The 21934-nt window shown below is 38.7% G+C and overlaps 1 protein-coding gene across 1 annotated transcript in view; it reads right to left on the reverse strand.

Moving 5' to 3' along the window:
* The window catches only part of FOCAD (focadhesin), a 272034-nt gene that overhangs the window by 86916 nt on the left and 163184 nt on the right, over positions 1-21934 (reverse strand). Inside the window, exons 18-20 of the mRNA XM_052644701.1 lie at positions 17850-17988; positions 12116-12301; positions 3861-3982 (exon numbers count right to left, since the gene is read on the reverse strand). Of these exons, the coding sequence (XP_052500661.1) occupies positions 3861-3982; positions 12116-12301; positions 17850-17988 (447 nt within the window). The remainder of the gene's footprint in view (positions 1-3860; positions 3983-12115; positions 12302-17849; positions 17989-21934) is intronic.

The following is a 21934-nucleotide window of genomic DNA, read 5'->3' on the forward strand; positions in this document are numbered from 1 at the left end:
GTATGTGGAGGCTTTGGGATCGACATGTACACACTGTTATATTTAAAGTAGATAACCAACGAGGACCTACTATATAGCACAGGGAACTCTGCTCGGTGTTATGTGGCAGCTTGGATGGGACCGGGGTTTGGAGGAAAATGGATACATGTATATATATGGCGGAGTCCCTCTGCTGTCCAAAACTATCAGCTATACCAATATAAAATTTAAAAAATGTGGACTCATGGTTGATGAAGGCTGGGATGTGAGGGAAATGGAGAGTAACTGCTAATGGGGATAGGCTCACTTTACACTGTGATGAAAATATTCTAAAATTGACTGTGGTGATGGCCCTACATCTCTGTGTATACACTAAAACCCCTGGCTTGCACACATTCAATGAGTGAATTTTACAGTCTATAAATTATACCTCATTTTTTAAAAGTTAGAAAAGATAACATGGGAAAAAAAGAAAGTTTTTGAGACTTTGGATAAGACAAAAAGCAAGAACCATAAAAAGAAAAACTTGATAAATTCTGCAAAACTGAAGAGACACTCTTCAAAAGATACGATTAAGGAAATAAAAAGACAAGTTAGAGAGGAGGTAAAAACATGTGCAAGACACATTTCTAATTAAAAAAAAAAACATATCCAGAATATATAAAGAATTCTCATTTGAAAACAAAAACCTGGATTTAAAAGTGGCAAAAGAACACAACACTCCATGATGTGAATAAATACATGAAAAGAAGCTCAACATCAGTAGTCATTAAAAAAACACAAATTAAAAACCACAAAAGGAAAACCACTAACCACTATGAGAACTGCTAAATTTTAAGAACTGACCATATTGAGCTCTGGCAAGGAGGGAGAGCAACCAGAACCTCCTTATGCTGCTGGTGGGCATTCAAAGTGGGACAGTCGCTGGAAAACAGTTGGGTTTTCATATTCACTCACCAGAAGACCTAGCAATTCCACTTGTATGTAGTTATTTACTCAAGAGAAATTAAAATAGATGTCCACATATACACCTGTATAGTGTTTATAGCAGCTTCAGTCATAATCTGGAAAAAGTATAAACAGCCCAAATGTCCATCCATGGGTAAATTCATAAACAAATTGAAACTATGATGATGGACTTTAAAAATAAGACAGAATCAAGAACAGTGAAATCATACTTTTGGGTTCAGTTTCCAGGCTCTTCTACTTATGTGTGTCAAGTACATGTGCACAGCAAACTTTAAAGTGCCTGAGCTAGTTATGAGTTATTATTATTGCAATTGTTATTCTCATTAACTAGATCTTAAATTTTTTATTTGTTGCCAGACACTCTGAGAAACTTCTTGGCTCATTCTCTCTCTCTGCCTTTTTCAGAAATGAATTATAATAAGCAGAAGATAAATACAACCCAAAATCCTGCCACAGATAATGGCAGAATTCTGTCTAATGCATCTTCCAAGTAACTCCTAAAATTATGATCTTTTCTCATCTCTTTGAAATTTTCTGCTGCTGCTGCTGCTGCTGCTAAGTTGCTTCAGTCGTGTCCAACTCTGTGCGACCCTTTAGATGGCAGCCCACCAGGCTGTGAACACTGGAGTGGGCTACCATTTCCTTCTCCAATGCATGAAAGTGAAAAGTGAAAGTGAAGTCACTCAGTCGTGTCCGACTCTTAGCGACCCCATGGATTACAGCTTACCAGGCTCCTCCGTACATGGGCATTCTATAATACAAGCAACAAGTATCATAACTCAAATATTTTCTCTGTTCATATCTAAGGTACACCTCACAAGTTCTGGTGCCATTTGCTTAATTTATCCGATGTCTTCTGCCACCCCTACATTAACACTTTTCCTTGTTTCTGTTGCGATGAAAGGGAAAGTGTTAGTCACTCAGTTGTGTTTGATTCTTTGTGATTGCAAGGACTGTAGCCCGCCAGGCTCCTCTGTCCATGGGATTTTCCAGGCGAGAATACTGGAATGGGAAGCCATTCCCTTCTCCATCTGTTATGATCAGTTCAGTTCAGTTCAGTTGCTCAGTCGTGTCTGACTCTTTGCGACCCCATGAACTGCAGCACGCCAGGCCTCCCTGTCCATCACCAACTCCCGGAGTTCACTCAGACTCACGTCCATCGAGTTGGTGATGCCATCCAGCCATCTCATCCTCTGTTGTCCCCTTCTCCTCCTGCCCCCAATCCCTCCCAGCATCAGAGTCTTTTCCAATGAGTCAACTCTTCGCATGAGGTGGCCAAAGTACTGGAGTTTCAGCTTTAGCATCATTCCTTCCAAAGAAATCCCAGGGCTGATCTCTTTCAGAATGGACTGGTTGGATCTCCTTGCAGTCCAAGGGACTCTCAAGAGTCTTCTCCAACACCACAGTTCAAAAGCATCAATTCTTTGGCGCTCAGCCTTCTTCACAGTCCAACTCTCACATCCATACATGACCACAGGAAAAACCATGGCCTTGACTAGACGGACCTTAGTCGGCAAAGTAATGTCTCTGCTTTTGAATATGCTGTCTAGGTTGGTCATAACTTTTCTTCCAAGGAGTAAGCATCTTTTAAATTCAGGCTTCCCTTAATAGTTAATTAACATGTTGGTTATCCACGTTAAGTACACAGCTTGAAAGCCCAAAAAAGTACCAAATCTCTTTCTTCTCCATAACAACGAATAAGATAACAGGGAGAACAAATCTAGAAATTACCTATTGTTTTCCTTCGCTTACGAAATTAAACCTTTCTTCTTCCCAGAGAAACACTACTCTCTCCAGATCTTCCTTCCTTTGTTAGTTAAAGACATGGTATTAAACAAAGATTTACATAATTTCAATTCTAACCAAATATATAAAACTAATATGGGTAGCATAGGTGGGTCTTTAAAAATCTGGCTATGCTGGGACTTCCCTCGTGGTCCAGGGGTTCAGATTCCATACTACTACCGCAGGGCAGGAAGATCCCGCATGCTATGTGGTGTGGCCAAACAAACAAACAAACAAAAATCTGGCTAAATGCTAAATGGTGGCAACTGGTAAGGCACAGAATATTATCAAATCAAATAAGTGATACCAATATTTATAAATTATTGCATGAAAATAAGATTTAAAGCAAACATATTGTAGAAGCACTATCATTATCTCAAATCTTTTAAAATTTTCACAATTCATATATTCTCATTTATACCTGTTATATAACTTATATCTAAATTATATGAAATAAACCTCTTTGTTGTGATATTTTGTTTTGTTATTCATTCATACAGTTTAATCTATATATCACCTGAATGAGTAACTGTCATAAAATTTTAAAAAACAAAAAGCCTCCACAGATCTCCTGAGTGCTTTCCAACTTCCTTCTTTCCTCTGGTATTACACAATCTGTAATGATCAGATTTCAAGCAACACCTAATGGCATCACATAACTTTATTTTGAGTAGCATAAAAGAAACGTAAATAAACAATAAAATCAAAGGATTTCCCCTCCTCCAACACAATTATTTACTGTTAATTTCCAATATTCACAAGATATAAATACATACTTCCAAAGGATTACAATTAAGAAATAGATTATTTCTTGAAATATTAATTTGGTTTTTATTCTGAACAAAGGCAATTAAATATTGATAAATACACCAAACTAGATACTTTCCTAGATACCACTTTCTAACAGGCTGAGCCCTAAGGGAAACATGCCGGTTTCTTTGAGAAGTACATCAAAATACTACAGTCGGATCAACTATTTTGGTTGTCTTTAAAAGCCACTTTCATGATGAATAATAGAACAATTATTTCCAAACACGCACTAAATTTCATCACCATAAACCAAAGGCGGGAAACCCCAAAGCATATACAACAAGAAGCCCTGTTTTGGAGAACGGAGAGGCACCTACCTCATGCACTAGAGCAAGTGAGGTCTGCTTGAAGCTTCGCCCTCTACTGGCCATCAGTCGATTCAATGGCTTGCCATCTTTACTCTGATACATTGAAATATCATAACAAAATAACATACCACCTTAAAAAACAGAAATATAAAAACATTGCTTAAGGAAAAACTTCATTAACTAGGTTCTCAGCAGTCAATACTCAATCTGGATAGAGATACTTAGAAATTAAAAGAATATGCTAAGCAAATTTTTTTTTTTTTTAACTGTTGGTACAGGAAAGAAAAAACAGAAAGAGTTATAAGCAGTTAGCATCTTGAAACTACAGAGGAGTGTTATTCATTTGTAAATAAATGAGAAAATTTCAAATCATGTTTATTTCAAATTTTGTTAACTGTTACTTCTAGAGAGTCTATTAACTTTCCTTAAAAAATAAATCTCAAATAAAGAGAAATGCTTACACATGCGGTCTTTGTGAACTCCTGATAATATGGGTTCCTTTAGTTTACACCCGTAAGTGGACTAGTTTTCCATCATACCTATACTCACATACATTCACTCTCCCTTTTTCCTCCCCTCCTCCATCTGTTACCCTTCTCCCAATCCTTCCTACTCTGCTTAACTAAACCGAACTTCTAGCATTAGCTGACCCCGTGTCAGTTAAAAAGCAAAGGCGGGCAGCCAAACACTAGAGTATGAGTTAGGGTAATCTTGGACCTTATCTGGGTGATTCTGGGCCAATGAGAAGACATATTCAAGGACTAAGATACTAAAACAGAAAAAAATTACCTTTAAAAATATGTCTTCCTGAAGTATAATAGAGAAGAGTGCACATAAACATACCGCTCAATGGATTTTTACAAACTGAACAAAAGTGCAATCAGCACTCAGATCAAGAAGCAAAAAATTGTTAACATCTTAGAAGACCTTCCTCATGTCTCATTCCAATCACGTCCACCCCCAGCCCAAAGATAACAACTTTCTAGCAACCTTTGGAGAAGGAAATGGCAACCCACTCCAGTACCCTTGCCTGGAGAATCCCATGGAGGGAGGAGCCTGGTAGGTTACAGTCCATGAAGTGGTACTTTACATAACTGGAATCAGGCTGTACACTTTTGTATCTGACTTCTTTCACTTAACATAATCATGGTGAGAATCATTCATATTGTTATTGGCAGTTGTAGTATATGCATTGTCATTACTGAATAACACTCCATGATGTGCACATACCACAATTTTACTGTCAATAGGCATTTAGATAGCTTCTAGCATTGGAAAAGACTGATGTTGGGAGGGACTGGGGACAGGAGGAGAAGGGGACGACAGAGGATGAGATGGCTGGATGGCATCACTGACTCGATGGACGTGAGTCTGAGTGAACTCCGGGAGTTGGTGATGTACAGGGAGGCCTGGCGTGCTGCAATTCATGGGGTCGCAAAGAGTCAGATATGACTGAGCGACTGAACTGAACTGATCCCTTCTATAGGGGATCTTTCCAACTCAGGAATTGAATGGGGGTCTCCTGCATTGCAGGTGGATTATTTACCAGCTGAGCTACCAGGTAAGCTCAGCAACTAAAATAAGTTTAAGGAAAGTGAGAAAGTGAAGTCGCTCAGTCGTGTCCGATTCTTTGTGACTCCATGGACTGTAACCTACCAGGCTCCTCCCTCCGTGGGATTATCCAGGCAAGGGTACTGGAGTGGGTTGCCATTTCCTTAGATGGCAGCCCACGAGGGTCCCCCATCCCTGAGATTCTCTAGGCAAGAACACTGGAGTGGGGTGCCATTGCCTTCTCCAAAAGTAAGTTTAGGGCTTATTATGTCTTTTGGTGACTTTATTTGGGCTTATTCCTAAGAATGAAATAGGTAGGTAACAGAGTATTAATTTATTCAGTATAAACTGTCCCAAGTGGTTCTACTAACCTACATTCCCGGCAGCAGTTCTGTTTACTCCGCATGTTTATCAATACTTTGTATTTTCCATTTTTTTTCATCTTAGCCACAGTGTTAGGTCTGCTGTGGTATCTTACTGTGGTTTTAATTTGGATTTCTCAGATGATTAATGAAGTTGATCATCTAATCATATGTTCATCAGACATTTGTATACCCTCTTTTTTTTTCCCCTTTTTAAAAAAATTTTTTTAATTGGAGGCTAATTACTTTACAATATTGCAGTGGGTTTTGCCATACATTGACATGAATCAGCCATGGGTGTACATGTGTTCCCTATCCTGAAACCCCCTTCCACCTCCCTCCCCATCCCATCCCTCACGGTCATCCCAGTGCACCGGCCCTGAGCACCCTGTCTCATGCCTCAAACCTGGACTGGCAATCTACATCACATATGGTAACATACATGTTTCAATGCTATTCTCTCAGATCATCCCATCCTCGTCTTCTCCCACAGAGTCCAAAAGTCTGTTCTTTACATCTGTGTCTCTTCTGCTGTTTCGAATATAGGGTCATCGTTACCATCTTTCTAAATTCCATACATATGTGTTAATATACTGTGTATACCCTCTTTTTGAAGGGTAAACTCAATTCTTTTCCCTGTTTTTCAATTGTCTTTTTCTTATTGATTTTCAAAAATAGTTTACATATTCTAGATACAAGTTCTTTATCAGATATATGTTCTAAAAATACCTGTATTCTGTGCCTTGCCTTTTCACTCTCTTAATGGTATACGTTCATTAATACATGTTCATGATTTTAGTATAATCTGGTATTTTTCAAAAAGATCATCCCTTTTCTCTACAGCACCACAGTGTCACTTTTGTAACAACTCTAGTGGCCTTGTATACGTAGGTCTGTTTCTGTACACTCCATATTCTTCCACTAGTCGGTTGGCCTGTCTTTGCACCAATATTATACTGTCAATTATCGTGGTTTCATAACAGGTCTGGATATCTGGTAATGTATATCCTTCTATTTTGTTTTTGTTCTCCAAGCTTACCTTGGCCATTATTGGTATTTCGGAATTCCATACAAATTTTAGAATCAGTCTGTCAATTTCCAAAAACCTACTGGGATGTGGATTGGGCTGGGTTGAAACAACATATTAGCTTGGAGAGAGCTGACATTTTTACAGCATGGTGTCTTCTGGTCCATAAACACTTTATATAACTCAATTTATTCAAATTGCTTTAACTTTTCTCCAAAATATTTTATAGCATACAGTATAAGGATTTTACACAATTCTTGTTAAATTTATTCTGCGTACTTGATGGTTTTTGGTACCGGTATAAATGATACAATTTTTAAGTTTCATTTTTGTTATGTATATACAAATATACAATTCATTTTTATATGATCTTTGTACAGAGTAATCTTAATTCATTTATTAATCCTAATTAGTCTGCAGATTATTTTGGGTTTTCTCTGTACACAATCATGTCATCAACAAATAATGACTACTTTATCTCTTCCTTTCTAATCTGTATGACTTTTATTTCTTTTCCTTGGCTCATTACACTAGCTATGGCTTCCATTACAATACTGAATAATAGTGGTAACAACAAGCATCCATATCTTTTCCCCCAATCTCAAGGAGTGAAAGTTTCATTATTTCAGCATTAAGTACAAAGATGGCATTGTAGATGTTCTTTATCAGAATAAAAGAAGTTCTATTCAGAGCTTAATGAGAGTCTTTTATGTAACATGAATAGGAGCTAAGATTTTCAAAGGCTTTTTCTACATCTACTGAGGTCATCTAAAGATTATACTGCCTTTTTGCTATTAATGTAATAAATTATATTGATTTTCAAACATTAAATTAACCCCACTAATTATTATTTATTTTCCTTTGTGTGTACTAATGAATTCCATTTTCTAACATATTTTGGGGAGATTTTCACAACTATGTTCATGGAAAAGAGTGGCTTTTAGTATTTCCTTCTGATTTTCAGTATTAACGTTATGCTGACCTCATCTAGAGGGTTCTTTTTTTCCTCCTATATTAGAGTTTCTAAAGATCCCTGTTATTTCTTTCTTAATTTTTTTGAACAATTCACCAAAGAAGCATCTGCACCTAGGGTTTCTTTGTGGGAAGGTTCTTACAGACTCAATTTCTTTAATACTAATACCCAATTTCAAACTATTCATATAGTCTAGTCTGCTTTCTGTCAGTTCTGCAAAGTTTTATATTTTGATGAACTTCTATATCTCATCTAAACTGTGAAATTCATTGTTTAAAAGTTCTTCATAATATATTTTTTTTTAATGCTGTGGGGTCTGAAGTGCTGTCTCCTTTGTTGTTCCTAGTATAGGTAATCTATATTTCTCTATTTTTCTGTCCAGACTTACAATGGTTTTATCAATTCTTTTAAACTTTCCAAAGAGTCAACTTTTGGCTTTGCTGATTTTATTTATTTTATATGTTTTCTATTTTCATTGATTTTTATTCTTATATTTATTATTCTTTCCTTTATTTTTTTTATTATTTATTTATTTATTTATTTATTTATTTTTGATGTTCAAGCTGGTTTTATTTATTTATTTTTTCCACTCCTGATGACTTTTTTTTTTTTAATTTTAAAATCTTTAATTCTTACATGTGTTCCCAAACATGAACCCCCCTCCCACCTCCCTCCCCATAACATCTCTGTGGGTCATCCCCATGCACCAGCCCCAAGCATGCTGTATCCTGCGTCAGACATAGACTAGCGATTCAATTCTTACATGATAGAATGCCATTCTCCCATATCATCCCACCCTCTCCCTCTCCCTCTGAGTTCAAAAGTCCGTTATAGACAGCTGCGTCTTTTTTCCTGTCTTGCATACAGGGTCGTCATTGCCATCTTTCTAAATTCCATATATATGTGTTAGTATACTGTATTGGTGTTTTTCTTTCTGGCTTACTTCACTCTGTATAATCGGCTCCAGTTTCATCCATCTCATCAGAACTGATTCAAATGAATCCTTTTTAATGGCTGAGTAATACTCCATTGTGTATATGTACCACCGGTTTCTTATCCATTCATCTGCTGATGGACATCTAGGTTGTTTCCATGTCCTGGCTATTATAAACAGTGCGGCGATGAACATTGGGGTACATGTGTCTCTTTCAATTCTGGTTTCCTCGGTGTGTATGCCCAGCAGTGGGATTGCTGGGTCATAAGGGAGTTCTATTTGCAATTTTTTAAGGAATCTCCACACTGTTCTCCATAGTGGCTGTACTAGTTTGCATTCCCACCAACAGTGTAGGAGGGTTCCCTTTTCTCCACACCCTCTCCAGCATTTATTGCTTGCAGATTTTTGGATCGCAGCTATTCTGACTGGTGTGAAGTGGTACCTCATTGTGGTTTTGATTTGCATTTCTCTGATAATGAGTGATGTTGAGCATCTTTTCATGTGTTTGTTAGCCATCCGTATGTCTTCTTTGGAGAAATGTCTATTTAGTTCTTTGGCCCATTTTTTGATTGGGTCGTTTATTTTTCTGGAATTGAGCTGCGTAAGTTGCTTGTATATTTTTGAGATTAGTTGTTTGTCAGTTGCTTCATTTGCTATTATTTTCTCCCATTCAGAAGGCTGTCTTTTCACCTTGCTGATATTTTCCTTTGTTGTGCAGAAGCTTTTAATTTTAATTAGGTCCCATTTGTTTATTTTTGCTTTTATTTCCAGAATTCTGGGAGGTGGATCATAGAGGATCCTGCTGTGATTTATGTCTGAGAGTGTTTTGCCTATGTTCTCCTCTAGGAGTTTTATAGTTTCTGGTCTTTCCTTTATAAGTTAAGTTTAATTCACTGTTATTTTCTGTTTTTCTTGAAATAGAAGCTTTAATTATCATTGGTTTTCTTTCTTTTTTTTTCCAGTATTTCATATTTTAAAGGGATGAATTTCCCACTAACACTGTTTCAGTTGCATCCCACAAGTTGTAATTTGGCTTATTTCCATTATCATTCAGTTCAAAATATTTTCTGATTTCCATTTCGATTTTTCCTTTGATCCATGGCTGATCTATATTATTCAATTTCCAGGCTAGTGGAATTTCCAGGCTGGTTATCTTTTTATCCGTTTTAGATTAATCCCATTGCTATCCGAGGATAGACTCAATGACTTGAATATTTTGAAATTTGTTGAAGTTTATGATCTGCCATATGATCATTCTGATAGGTAGCCAATGTACAGTTTGTGGGTGTGTGTTAAGTCGCTTCAGTCATGTCCGACTCTTGGCAATGCCATGAACTATACAGCCCCTCAAGGCTCTTCTGTCCATGGGGATTTTCCAGGCAAGAATACTGGAGTGGGTTGCCATTTCCTCCTCCAGGTAAAGAACCTTTACCAGTGTATATAAAGAAATCTTAAAAATCAACAAGAAGACAAATAACCCAATGTACAGTTTAAAAGCATACAGATTATATCACTATAAGATATACAATGTTCCATGCATCACTTAAGTAAAGTTTGTTCACAGTATTGTTCATATATTTTGTGCACTTGATTTTTTGTCTGCTTATTCATCAAGTCATTGCAGAAGATGTTTCAGTGTTTCCTACTAGTATTGTGGATTTGTCTATTTAGTTAGTTCTAATTTTTTGTCATGTCGTTTGAACTCTGCTATTTTGTGTACACTGATTAGAATTGTGATGCCTTCCTGATATACTGACTGCTTTATCTCCATGATATATTCCCTTCCTTTCTAGTTTCTTCCTTTTTCAAATGCCTAGAACCTTTTCCCTGTATACTGGATAGTAATGAAAGAACCACAGAAATTCTAAATGATGTTATTTTTTTATCTGAGAGGGGTTTCTCCTCTGTTAGGCAGAGTGAAGGACTGACCATCTCAACTGAATTAGGGATTTAACTGAGCCAGGCTTGATGATAGCTTTGGTAAATCTCAGTCTGCCTCTGGTTCAACCCTGTTTCTAGGACACACCTTCTTCAAGATTTTCAACTGACAGCCTGATCGGTCTTTGACTCTTCAGTACGGGAAGATTATGGGAGATTCAGAGATTTACATCTGTCCTCAGAAGTTTTCAGGTTACCTTTTAAATTCCCATCCCACAAAGCTTCAAAATTAGACAGATACCTTAAGGGAGAAACATGCTGTGTGCTTGAAGTCCCCCCAGCTCAGTTTTGTCACTAAGGTTACCACAAAAATGTCAGGATCTCTGTTGGTTTCTCTGCCTCCTGTATCACTCTCTTGCTAAGGTTAAGCCTGAATTTCAGCCTCTAACTGAGGCCAAAATGAGCAAAGGCAACCAGGTGAAAAGACCTGTAGATCTCCAGTATCAATTCACTATTTGTGTACTTGGCTTTCAGGCCCATTCTCCTAGTCAGTCTTTGTTTCCCAAGCACGGTAAGACTGGAGACCACTGCCTTTCAGAAGCATCAGCCTAGTTCTTCAACTTTCAGTGCAAACTCAAAACTCACCAAATATCTCAAGAGGAAAATCTCCAGTTTGTCTCTTATATTAGTTAGAATCTTCAGAAAACCAGAACTAACAAGATATGTATAGATATAGATATGTAGATAAGCAAGTAGAGATTTTTTTTTATGGCAATTGATTCACAAGAATTTGGAGGCTGAGAGGTCCCACAATCTTCTGTTTGCAAACGAGAGAACCAGGAAAGCCAGTGGTGTAATTCAGTCTGAGTCAGGAAGCCCAAGAACCTGGAGCACCACCGTCCAAAGGCAGGAGAAGATGGATCTCCCAGCTTCACCCTTCCTCTGTCTTTTCGTTCTATTCAGGTCTTCAATGGTTTGGATGTTGCTGAGCCACACTGCTCAGGGTAATCTTTACTCTATCTGCTGACTCAAATGCTAACCTCTTCTGGAAACTCACGTACAGACACACTCAGAAATCATATTTATCATTTATCTGAGCATCATTTAGCCCAATTAAGATGATACATACAATTAATCACCACATCACCCTAGTCTCTTGACACCACTAAAAGCTTTACTGGTTTTTCTATCCTCCAACAGGCCTCTGCCTGAGCCAATTCCCAGTTCCAGTCTGCAACCAAAACCGGTGAACATCCCTTATGAGGTGGGGGCCGGTGGGTGGGGCAGGGAACAATCTAAAACATCTAACATGTTCCCCCTGTTCTGTAATTTCAGTCTACCTCTTCTCTGCTTTTATTTATGTCTTTGCTTCTGCAGTTCTCTAAATGGCTTTAACACGTGATTCATGTTTGTAATTTATCCAGTGTGTCTAGATGGGAGCAGCAGCAGCAATGCCTTTCCACGCCCAATCACATCCTACTTGGAAAAGAAGCTTAAATCGGTACATTAAAAACCTATACACTGATGTATCATGCTTACCCGCAAGGCCAGGTTTCAAACCTGGCTGCTTGTTTGTTTCGTACATTTTCAACATAAAATTGGGGATTCCTGCTACAGTCTTTCCTTGATCTAAGCGGGCACCTCCTTTCAATGCAGAGTGATACACCCCGCGGGGCATATTCACCATTTCTTGCTTCACAAGTGATGTAAAAAATTCCTCCAAAGCTGAAAGAAATAAAAGGAGATTAAAAGTAAATATCGTATGCTAGAAGAGAAACATTCATTCTTAAGTCATATACACATACCGACAAAAACAACAACTTAGCTATATTTTAGATAAAATTTCACTAAGTAAAAGAACAAGTCTTGAGTCTCATTCCATTCTTAGTCTTCCTAAAACCAGAACATGGCACTCAGTTATGCAAGTTTAAAAGCTTGGTCATTCTTAATTCCTCTTTCTCATAGTTTTTATATGTAATTCATTAGCAAGTCCTTTTAGATCTATCTTTAAAAATATATCTCAAATCCACCCCTTTCCATTTTTACTGCTACTTGCCCAGTCATTATCTTCTCTTTTTCTCATTTGGATGAATTTAAAAACTAGTTTCTTGATTTCTTCTCCTCATGACTACTCCTCCAAACCATCCTCTACTCAGAAGCTAGAATTTTATGTCACTTCCATCTCTGACACCTTCTGGTGTTTCCTCACTGTACACAGAATAACATCAAAGCTTCTAGAAATGATCAAGGCTTTCTATGACCCAGGCCCGACTCTCCTTCTGACTACATCTCTACCACCTGCCTAGCTATGTTAAAGGCACATTTTCACATGGGCTTTACTCCATTCCTCACTAACACAAAGCTCATACCTAAGACAAGCCCACTGCGCTTGCTATTCCTTCTACCTGGAACACACTAACCCTTGACTGCCATGACTGTCCATTCTGTAGTAATATCAGCACACTTATTTTTAAAAACTAATTCATTATTTATTTGTGTTCCTTCTAATTAAGCCCAAGATCCTTATTGTTTGACATCTTTACTTATTATAAGGGAATACAGTAATCCAGGATCAGAAGACAACAGGATATTCAAGCAAAATACTTGATTAACACTATAGGTTTATATTCAAGTGTTATTTTCCCAAGGACCACTAGAGGTTGCCCAATGCAGAACAAAAACAGCAACAAAAAATAAATAAATAAAGCTAAACAAATCATAAGGGAAACAAAACAGGAAAGCACTGCATGTGCCTCTTCCTATAGGAAGAAAAAGCAACAGTCCACCTACCTGAACTAGAATTCCATTCTGAACAGGTCTAAATGTCCCCTTTAAATGACCAGTTAAATTAAAGGCAGCAAATTCTCACCGGAACATGGATTACATACCCAGTTCTGTCATTCTTATATGGAACCTCTCTAGGCACAACTAAGCTTCTCCATTCAAAGTCCAGAGAATACCTATGTAGTAAGTTTTCCATTTTACCCTCCAGATCCACCCTCCCAACCCTGCTCTGTGTCCTGGAAGAATAACCTTTCACAATAGCATCACCAGGCTCTCTTGTCCTCTGGCTTTCAGCTGGCTTCACTCAATGGGAGATACTGGTAGGAGATCAGAGGCTGAGAACAGAGGTGAGGGCATGTTACTCCCTAGACATCCTCCTGCAGGACTGCCCCAGGATGCCTGTATCCCTCTTTTGAAGGTCCTGACTCCCCTTGCTGCTGCTGATGCTGCTGTTAAGTCGCTTCAGTTGTGTCCAACTCTGTGCGACCTCATAGACGGCAGCCCACCAGGCTCCGCTGTCCCTGGGATTCTCCAGGCAAGAACACTGGAGTGGATTGCCATTTCCTTCTCCAATACATGAAAGTGAAAAGTGAAAGTGAAGTCGCTCAGTCGTGTCCAACTCTTAGCGACCCCATGGACTGCAGACTACCAGGCTCCTCTGTCCATGGGATTTTCCAAGCAAGAGTATTGGAGTGGGGTGCCATTCCCTTCTCTGTCTGACTCCCCTTAGGCAGCCCTATTTATGACACAGAAGCTCTCTCTTACTCTCATAACTATTACCTTCCTTTACCTCTTCAAGCTGAGAGACATTTGCCATTCTGGGATGATCCACTATTGCTTGTGAATTTTCTTTAACCTTGACAGCACATGTTTAAGCAGTCCTTTATTAAACTCTTGAGTATTCCCTCTGAATTTCCTGTGAAGACCCTGACCAATATGTCACCTGAATGAAAAATGTGGGTAATATGTATTGGCAGGTCACATATCCCAAGTCCTATATACACGACCACATGAATGACTTCAAGCCAGGGAGGAGTCTAGACTTTTCAGAATGTACCTAAGAATTAGGTGCTTGTGAGGACAGAAGGCATCCAATCTGGTAAAAGATAATATACGTCAAGAGATAAGTATACATCTCCACATAGACCAACCCAGGAATGAAAATTTGTCTGTTTGTCAGGCACTTCAGAGAACTAAGGACTCTCAAATAATTCCAGGCCTGACAGCAGTTTAAATGAAAGTAAAATACCAGGGATGCAACTGATATGTACAGTACCATCTGTCCCAGCCCTTGAAAAAGCTAGCAACTAGGAATTTTCCCCATTGTCTTTGAACCTTGCCCTAGTCTCTTCCTTCCAGATGGTCAAGTGAGGATTTGAAAAGAGCTGAAAATCTGTAGGACACAGAGTGTTAGATATAAAACAAATGTCTTCCAACAGATGAGGACATAGACAAACTATGGTACATTTCATGTGCGTGCTAAGTCGGTTCAGTCGTGTTTGACTCTTTGTGACCCCGTGGACTATAGCATGCCAGACTCCACTGTCCAAGGGATTCTCCAGGCAAGAACACTGGAGTGGGTCACTGTGCCCTCCTCCAGGGGATCTTCCTGACCTAGGGATCGAACCTGTGTCTCTGACAATTCCTGCATTTGTAGGTGGGTTCTTTACTGCTAATGCCACCTGGGTACATCTCAAAATGGAATATTACTTAGCAATAAAAAAGAACAAATTGATACAGATAACTACTTAGATGGGTCTTAGATGTTATACTGAGCTTTTTTAAAAAGCTAATTCTCAAAACTTATATACTGTAAAAAAAAAATTGATGAAATCCAAGTAGGTCTATCATTTAATTAACAGTATGAAAGTGAATTCCCTGGTATTAATAATGAACTAAAGTTATGTGAGATGTTATCAATGGGAATAGCTAGGTAAAAGTACTTTCTAATTTTGCAACTTCTGATAAGTCTAAACTTATTTCAAAATTAAAAAATATTTTACAGCATACAGAGAAGGCAATGGCACCTCACTCCAGTACTCTTGCCTGGAAAATCCCATGGATGGAGGAGCTTGGTAGGCTGCAGTTCATGGGGTCACTAAGAGTTAGACACGACTGAGCGACTTCACTTTCACTTTTCACTATCATGCACTGGAGAAGGAAATGGCAATCCACTCCAGTGTTCTTGCCTGGAGAATCCCAGGGACAGCGAAGCCTGGTGGGCTGCCGTCTATGAGGTCACACAGAGTTGGACATGACTGAAGCGACTTAGCAGCAGCAGCAGTAACATCCCTATTTAAAATAATTCAAATCACTGGATTTACTTTGCAACTGCTTTTGCGTTCACTTGAAAGGAATAAGAGAAGAAAAGGGCCAGCGTTAGTTTACATTCACTGCAATTCAGGCTTCTGCCTACTGTACCTAGAAACTTAAAATATATCGTCCACCCTGTACTTCTTAGGTTGTACATCTCTAAGGCAGTGCCTTTTCCTGGTTTGTACAATCACAGGGAATAAGAGGCAAAAAAAAAAATGAAGTTTGCTCGTGGTGACATGGTCTGCCAGACAGTCAGCCTCTAGATCATTCACCTGACTGACTCTTATATTGAATTTTCTCAAATAGATACAGTTAACCTCAACTCCTCCCCTTCTTCCTTAGGGACAGATACTAGTAAATATCAAGTACAAACATGCAGAAGAACCAGTTAACAGCCATCACAGTTCTGCACATACTGAGTGGACAGAAACAACAGTATACCTCGGCCACACACATCTCACCCCTTCTCCTGTTTCTAATACCACGAGACTAGAGTAAGGGTCCATTTAAGAGGGGACAATGTCATTTTAAAAGCCCAAGAGGACTTTGAACTCTTCGGTTATCTGGGGATATAGGCGGAACTTTGGATAACTGGAGGCGTTTTTCCTCTTTGGACCCACTATTAACCACAGGGGATTTGGGAGGTCCTAGACTCTGAGGAGCCTTGAGGTACAAAGTGGGGATGAACAGGAGAAAGAAAATGGCAAGTCTCTAAGGCTTGCACTGGACTTAAGGGGGAAAGAAAAGATGAACTCTGTCTAAGGTGTACTGTTCAGTTTTCTCTAATGAAAGGAGGCAGGACTTAGGGACAGAAGCATGCTCTAGCAATAAATACTAAATGTATTTGGCTGAATTCCTCAGGGATCTCCATGTAGGATGAAACCAAGGATAAAAACGTCTAACATGGGACTTCCCTGGTGGTCCTGTGGCTAAGACTCTGTGCTCCCAATGAGGGCACCTGGGTTCGATTCCTGTTTAGGGAACTAGATCCCACATGTTGCAACTGAGAGTTCACATGCCACAACTAAAGACCTGATGCAGTCAAATTAATTAATTATTTTTTAAAACCACCAAAAAATCTCTATTATAGGTTAGTGAGAGTATGAAGTGAGAAGACTATGATCATTAGTGAGAAGACAAAGATGACATTTTGTGAGTTTACTGAACTTAATTTTTACATCCATGAATATTCAGGGTAGATTTCAGACTGAAAAGGGTAATAAATGCATGCTTGTAAAAATGTTGGCTAATATTGAATTGGAATAATTGGATATAATTAGAATAATTATTTAAGAGTCAAGGTCCTATACACTTTATATCAAAACTAAACGACCATATAACTTAATCTATTTTTAAAGAGCATTAATGGATAGTTCTCAAATATTGATACCACCATTTCTTTAGAGTAATTCTAAAGGAAGAATATATTTCTAATGATGAAGTGAAGTGAAAGTCATTCAGTCATGTTCGATTCTTTGCAACCTCTTGGACTGTAGCCTACCAGGCTCCTCTGTCCACAGAATTCTCCAGGCAAGAATATTACTAGAGTGGATAGCCATTCCCTTCTCCAGGGGATCTTCCCAACCCGGGGATTGAACCCAGGTTTCCCACATTGCAGGCAGATTCTTCACCATTTGAGCCACCAGGGAAGCCTAAAAGCATATGAGATCTTAGTTCCCTGACCAGGGATCGAACCCACAGCCCCTGCATTAGAAGGTTGAGTCTTAACCACTGAACTGCCAGGAAATGTGATGAAACTACCCAGGAAATTCCTGAAGATTCTAATGATCTTTTCATTCAGTTTATAAATAACCTAAAGAACCATTTGACTCAGTAACTTAAGAGTCACACTGCAAATCTGTCTTGTAGAATAAATTTAACTTTTAAAATAAATTTAAAATTTCCAGTGAAAATGATTGTTTAAACTAGTTATCCAGTTTAATTTTAAGTCTAACATTTTTCAGTGTGTTTGGAACACCATACTATCTCAGGGAGTCCCTATAGGACACAGATAGAAAATAAGTATTTAAGACTAAAGCAAGCTAGACTATGCATACATCACAAAATAGCACAATTAATCAGACAAGTATGGAAAAAAAGCACAGACACAAAAAAATGCTAGCTTTTGTCCCACCAAATAGGACAAAAGTTTTTTTTTTACCAGTTTTCCCACCTGGTAAAACTGACGGGTCTGTGAGTGACAAAAGTTTGAGATAGCAAGAGCCCGGGATGGAAAGATCCACCTCTTTTTCATCACCCTCCTCATCTTCATCTTCATCTAGGTCATCAGGAGTTTGGATTTCTGGTCTTACCTGAAATGAGAGAGAAGGTGATACTAAAACCTGTTACTTTCCCTTTTCAAAGTTCATTGAGACTCATTGCTCTACAATGTGAAAAGATCATTAAAATTTATTTTCAAAAATCTATTCATTTTCAAATTAACTAAATGGTAAATTCTAATCATCTTATTAGATACACTCCCAGATCGATGTAAAGAACTAATGGTAATATAGTAAGAAAATCACCATAAACCAGCGTAAGCAATGATTACTAGAGAAAACTAATAAAAATTTTACACCATCAGACAATCAAATGCAAACACATTCAGTATATCGAACTTCTATCATTTATAACTAGATATTTGCCTTGTCTGAATACAGTTTTTTTAAAAATCGGTGATTTTGGCTATATTTCTATGATAATGCTTAAAATCTTCTAGTAGGATATATAATAGAGATCAGGAAGACACAGAATGCTTTAGTTGACTTATTGTTTGACTCTACAGTTTGTTGCAAGAGAATATAAAAACACTAAATCTGTAATTGGTAGCTCAACTTTATTCTGTCTAATTTGCCATTTGAAGATTTGTGACTAGTCAGGTTTGTTTGAACCAAAAATTAAAAAGGTAGAAAGATTACCACTATTGTAATTTCCAAAAGATATAACTGTCAAGCAATTAATTAAATTTTTAATACTTTCAATGACACACCATTGTCATGCCCATGGAGATAATTAAGCATTAGGGGAGGAAATCAAAATATATAAAATTGGTTGCTATAACCATAAAGTGCCAGAACCCAGTCATTACCATTAGTCTGTCTCCCAGAGTTATTTTTAGAAATAATTAACAATTCCTGCAGACTGCCTTCTTCATAGGTCCCCAAAGCACTGTTCCATTTAGGAACTGCACTGAGTCAGGAAACTTGCAAGGGGATAAAAGAAAACAGAGATAAAATGTTTCTCAAGTATAACAACCTCAACTCTGATGAAGCCTTTCAACCATAACTAGTGTTCTTTTTTGCTAGTGAAGGATTGAAAGCAACCTGACTATCGAGTACTTTCCAAGACAAGATTTAATTCTGATTCGATTTTGAGGACCTAACTCTCAGAGGACTGAGCCAGCCGTAATTACAGAGATAACAATGATGTATGCTCTGTGGAGGGCATGCCCGCATTTGCTGCTATCAGTGTACACCAGAGAAACCGTGGCACATTGCAAACCCTTTGGTTCTGACAAGGAGGGTTTTCTGAGTATCTCTGGCCTGCTTGTAGACTTGGAATTTGCCATATTAGTAGCATCAAGAGGTATCCTAGAGATTTTTTTTTTTTTTCCATACATGTGGCATGTGGGATCTTAGTTCCCTGACCAGGAATAGAACCCACACTCTCTGCAGAAGAAGGGAGGATTCTTAACCACTGGACTGCCAGAGATATCCTCTATCCTAGAGATTTTAACTATTCCTAGCTGCCTAAAAAGTTCCCCCAAAGGAGCTGGTTCTGGGTCCGTTTACCTTGCTTCCTGACTTCTTACACATCATAGTACAAATTGAAAAAAGTATTTGAAGAGCATACAGGGGGAAACAGATACTCATGCTTACAGCTGGAGACTCTATGAATAACACTGGATACCACACCAGAGCATCAGTGTGTGCATGCCAACTCACTTCAGTCATGTCTGACTCTGTGTGACCCCATGGACTGTTGCCCCCCAGGCTCCTCTGCCCATGGGATTCTCCAGACAAGACTATCAGAGTGGGTTGCCATGCCCTCCTCCCAGGGATTTTCCTGGCCAGAGGTTGAACTCGTGCCTCTTATGTCTCCTGCACTGGCAGGTGGGTTCTTTACCACCAGTGCCAGCTGGGAAGCCCCCAGAGTACCACAGCACTGGGGAACTCTGCGGCATGTCATGTTCACAGAGACAGGGGACTCTGGGAGGTGGAAGGCAGCACTAAACCCTTAAGCTAAGATGAAAACTCAGAGGGATGGTGCAGTTGTGGAGAAATCAGAACCCTTATACACTGTTCATAGGAACGTAAAATGGCACAGCCCCTATGGAAAATAGTTTGACAGTTTCTCAGAAAGTTAAAAGCAGACTTACCCAGGAGGACTGCCCAACAATCCTACTCTTAGGTATATGACCAAAAGAAGTAAAAATGAACGATCACACAAAACTTGCCCATCAACGTTCATGAATGTGAATACATTAGTGGTAATAGCCAAAAAAAATGGAAGCAACTCAAATGTCCATGAGCACATAAACAAAATATGGCATATCTATACAATGGAGCATTATTCAGTCATAAACGGGTATTAAATGCAGGTATGTGTTACTCATGAACTTGGAAAACATTATGCTAAGTGAACAAAGCCAGTCACTAAAGCCAGATATTATATGATTTCATTATAGGAAAAGTTCAGGCCAGGTAAATTTTTAGAGACAGAAAGCATACTAACGGTTGCTTAGTGCTGGGGAGAGGGGGGAAGGGTAATGGAATTGGTGGCTAATAGAATGTTCTAAAATTAGATTGTGGTAGCTTGGTGATTACATGAACAATTCTCTGAACACAGTAAAACCACTAGGATTGTATGCCTTAAATGAGTGAACCGTATGGGATACAAATTATATTTCAATAAAGATGGTGGCTCAGATGGTAAAGAATCCACCTGCCAGTGTAGAAGACTTGGGTTCGATCCCTGGGTGGGGAAGATCCCCTGGGGAAGGGAACGGTAACCCATTCCAGTATTCTTGCCTGGAGAATTCCATGAACAGAGGAGCCTGACGACCTACAGTCCATGGGGTCACAAAGAGCTGGACACGACTGAGTGACTAACACTTTCACTTTTCAAAGTTGTTTAAAAAGAAAGGACGGAAGGCTGTAAGAAAGAGAGGAAAGGGGAGAGAGTGTGACCTGGAGGAGGGAACAGCTGAGGAGGTAGCCACATAAGCGGAAGCATAGGAAACAGAAGCAGAAGCTGCCACACCCTTCACATGGACCTGAACTGGCGTATGGGCTACGCCAGATAACCAAACACTCTTAATTCCAGAATTACTTCATATCAAAGAATATGATCTTTCTTGCACACATTTTAGCTTGTCCAGTTTCTGTTCAACCTGTTTCTATTTAGATATATATATATAATATATATAAATGATTTAATTTAACATTTGTCTATATCTTGCATATGCATATATTTTAACAAAGAAATTAGAAATGTACTGTCATTTAAGTACAGAAATACTCTGCCTACTTATAATGGTATGATTACTCCTTCAATTATGTTTCTTCAAAGGTGAGCTGATTCTCCTGAACAGATTAGCACTTATTGTTAGATCTTGGCTTCATTACACATCCCTCCTCCTCCGCTCACTTTTCTTCAAGCATTTGTTCCAGCTTCCCTATACTGCTGCTGCTGCTGCTGCTGCTAAGTCACTTCAGTCGTGTCCGACTCTGTGCGACCCCATGGACAGCAGCCCATGAGGCTCCCCTGTCCCTGGGATTCTCCAGGCAAGAACACTGGAGTGGGTTGCCATTTCCTTCTCCAATGCATGAAAGTGAAAAGTGAAAGTGAAGTCGCTCAGTCGTGTCCGACTCTTAGCGGCCCCATGGACTGCAGCCCACCAGGCTCCTCTGTCTTTTCCCTTGACTTGTATGCAACAATAGAATAGGATCAACATGAGTACAACTAGAGAAAATCGAGGGAAGACTTATGAAAGAATACTTGTTAAAATGATAAAATGTTGATAACTGTATCATATTAGCTACTCAAACATCCAGGGGAAAAAAAAGGGGGGAGGTCTTTTTAAAACATACACACACACACACACACACACACACACATGCACGCACATACAGACACCAACTACGCCCTTCCAATTGCAGCTAAGCTTTGTTGAAGAAATTTAAAGGGAGAGCCAAATATAAAATGATAAATCACTTTTAAAATCTGCTTTAAGTTGAATATTGAAAAGCTTATCCT

Source organism: Budorcas taxicolor, chromosome 8, assembly GCF_023091745.1.
Source record: "Budorcas taxicolor isolate Tak-1 chromosome 8, Takin1.1, whole genome shotgun sequence".
NCBI lineage: Eukaryota > Metazoa > Chordata > Mammalia > Artiodactyla > Bovidae > Budorcas > Budorcas taxicolor.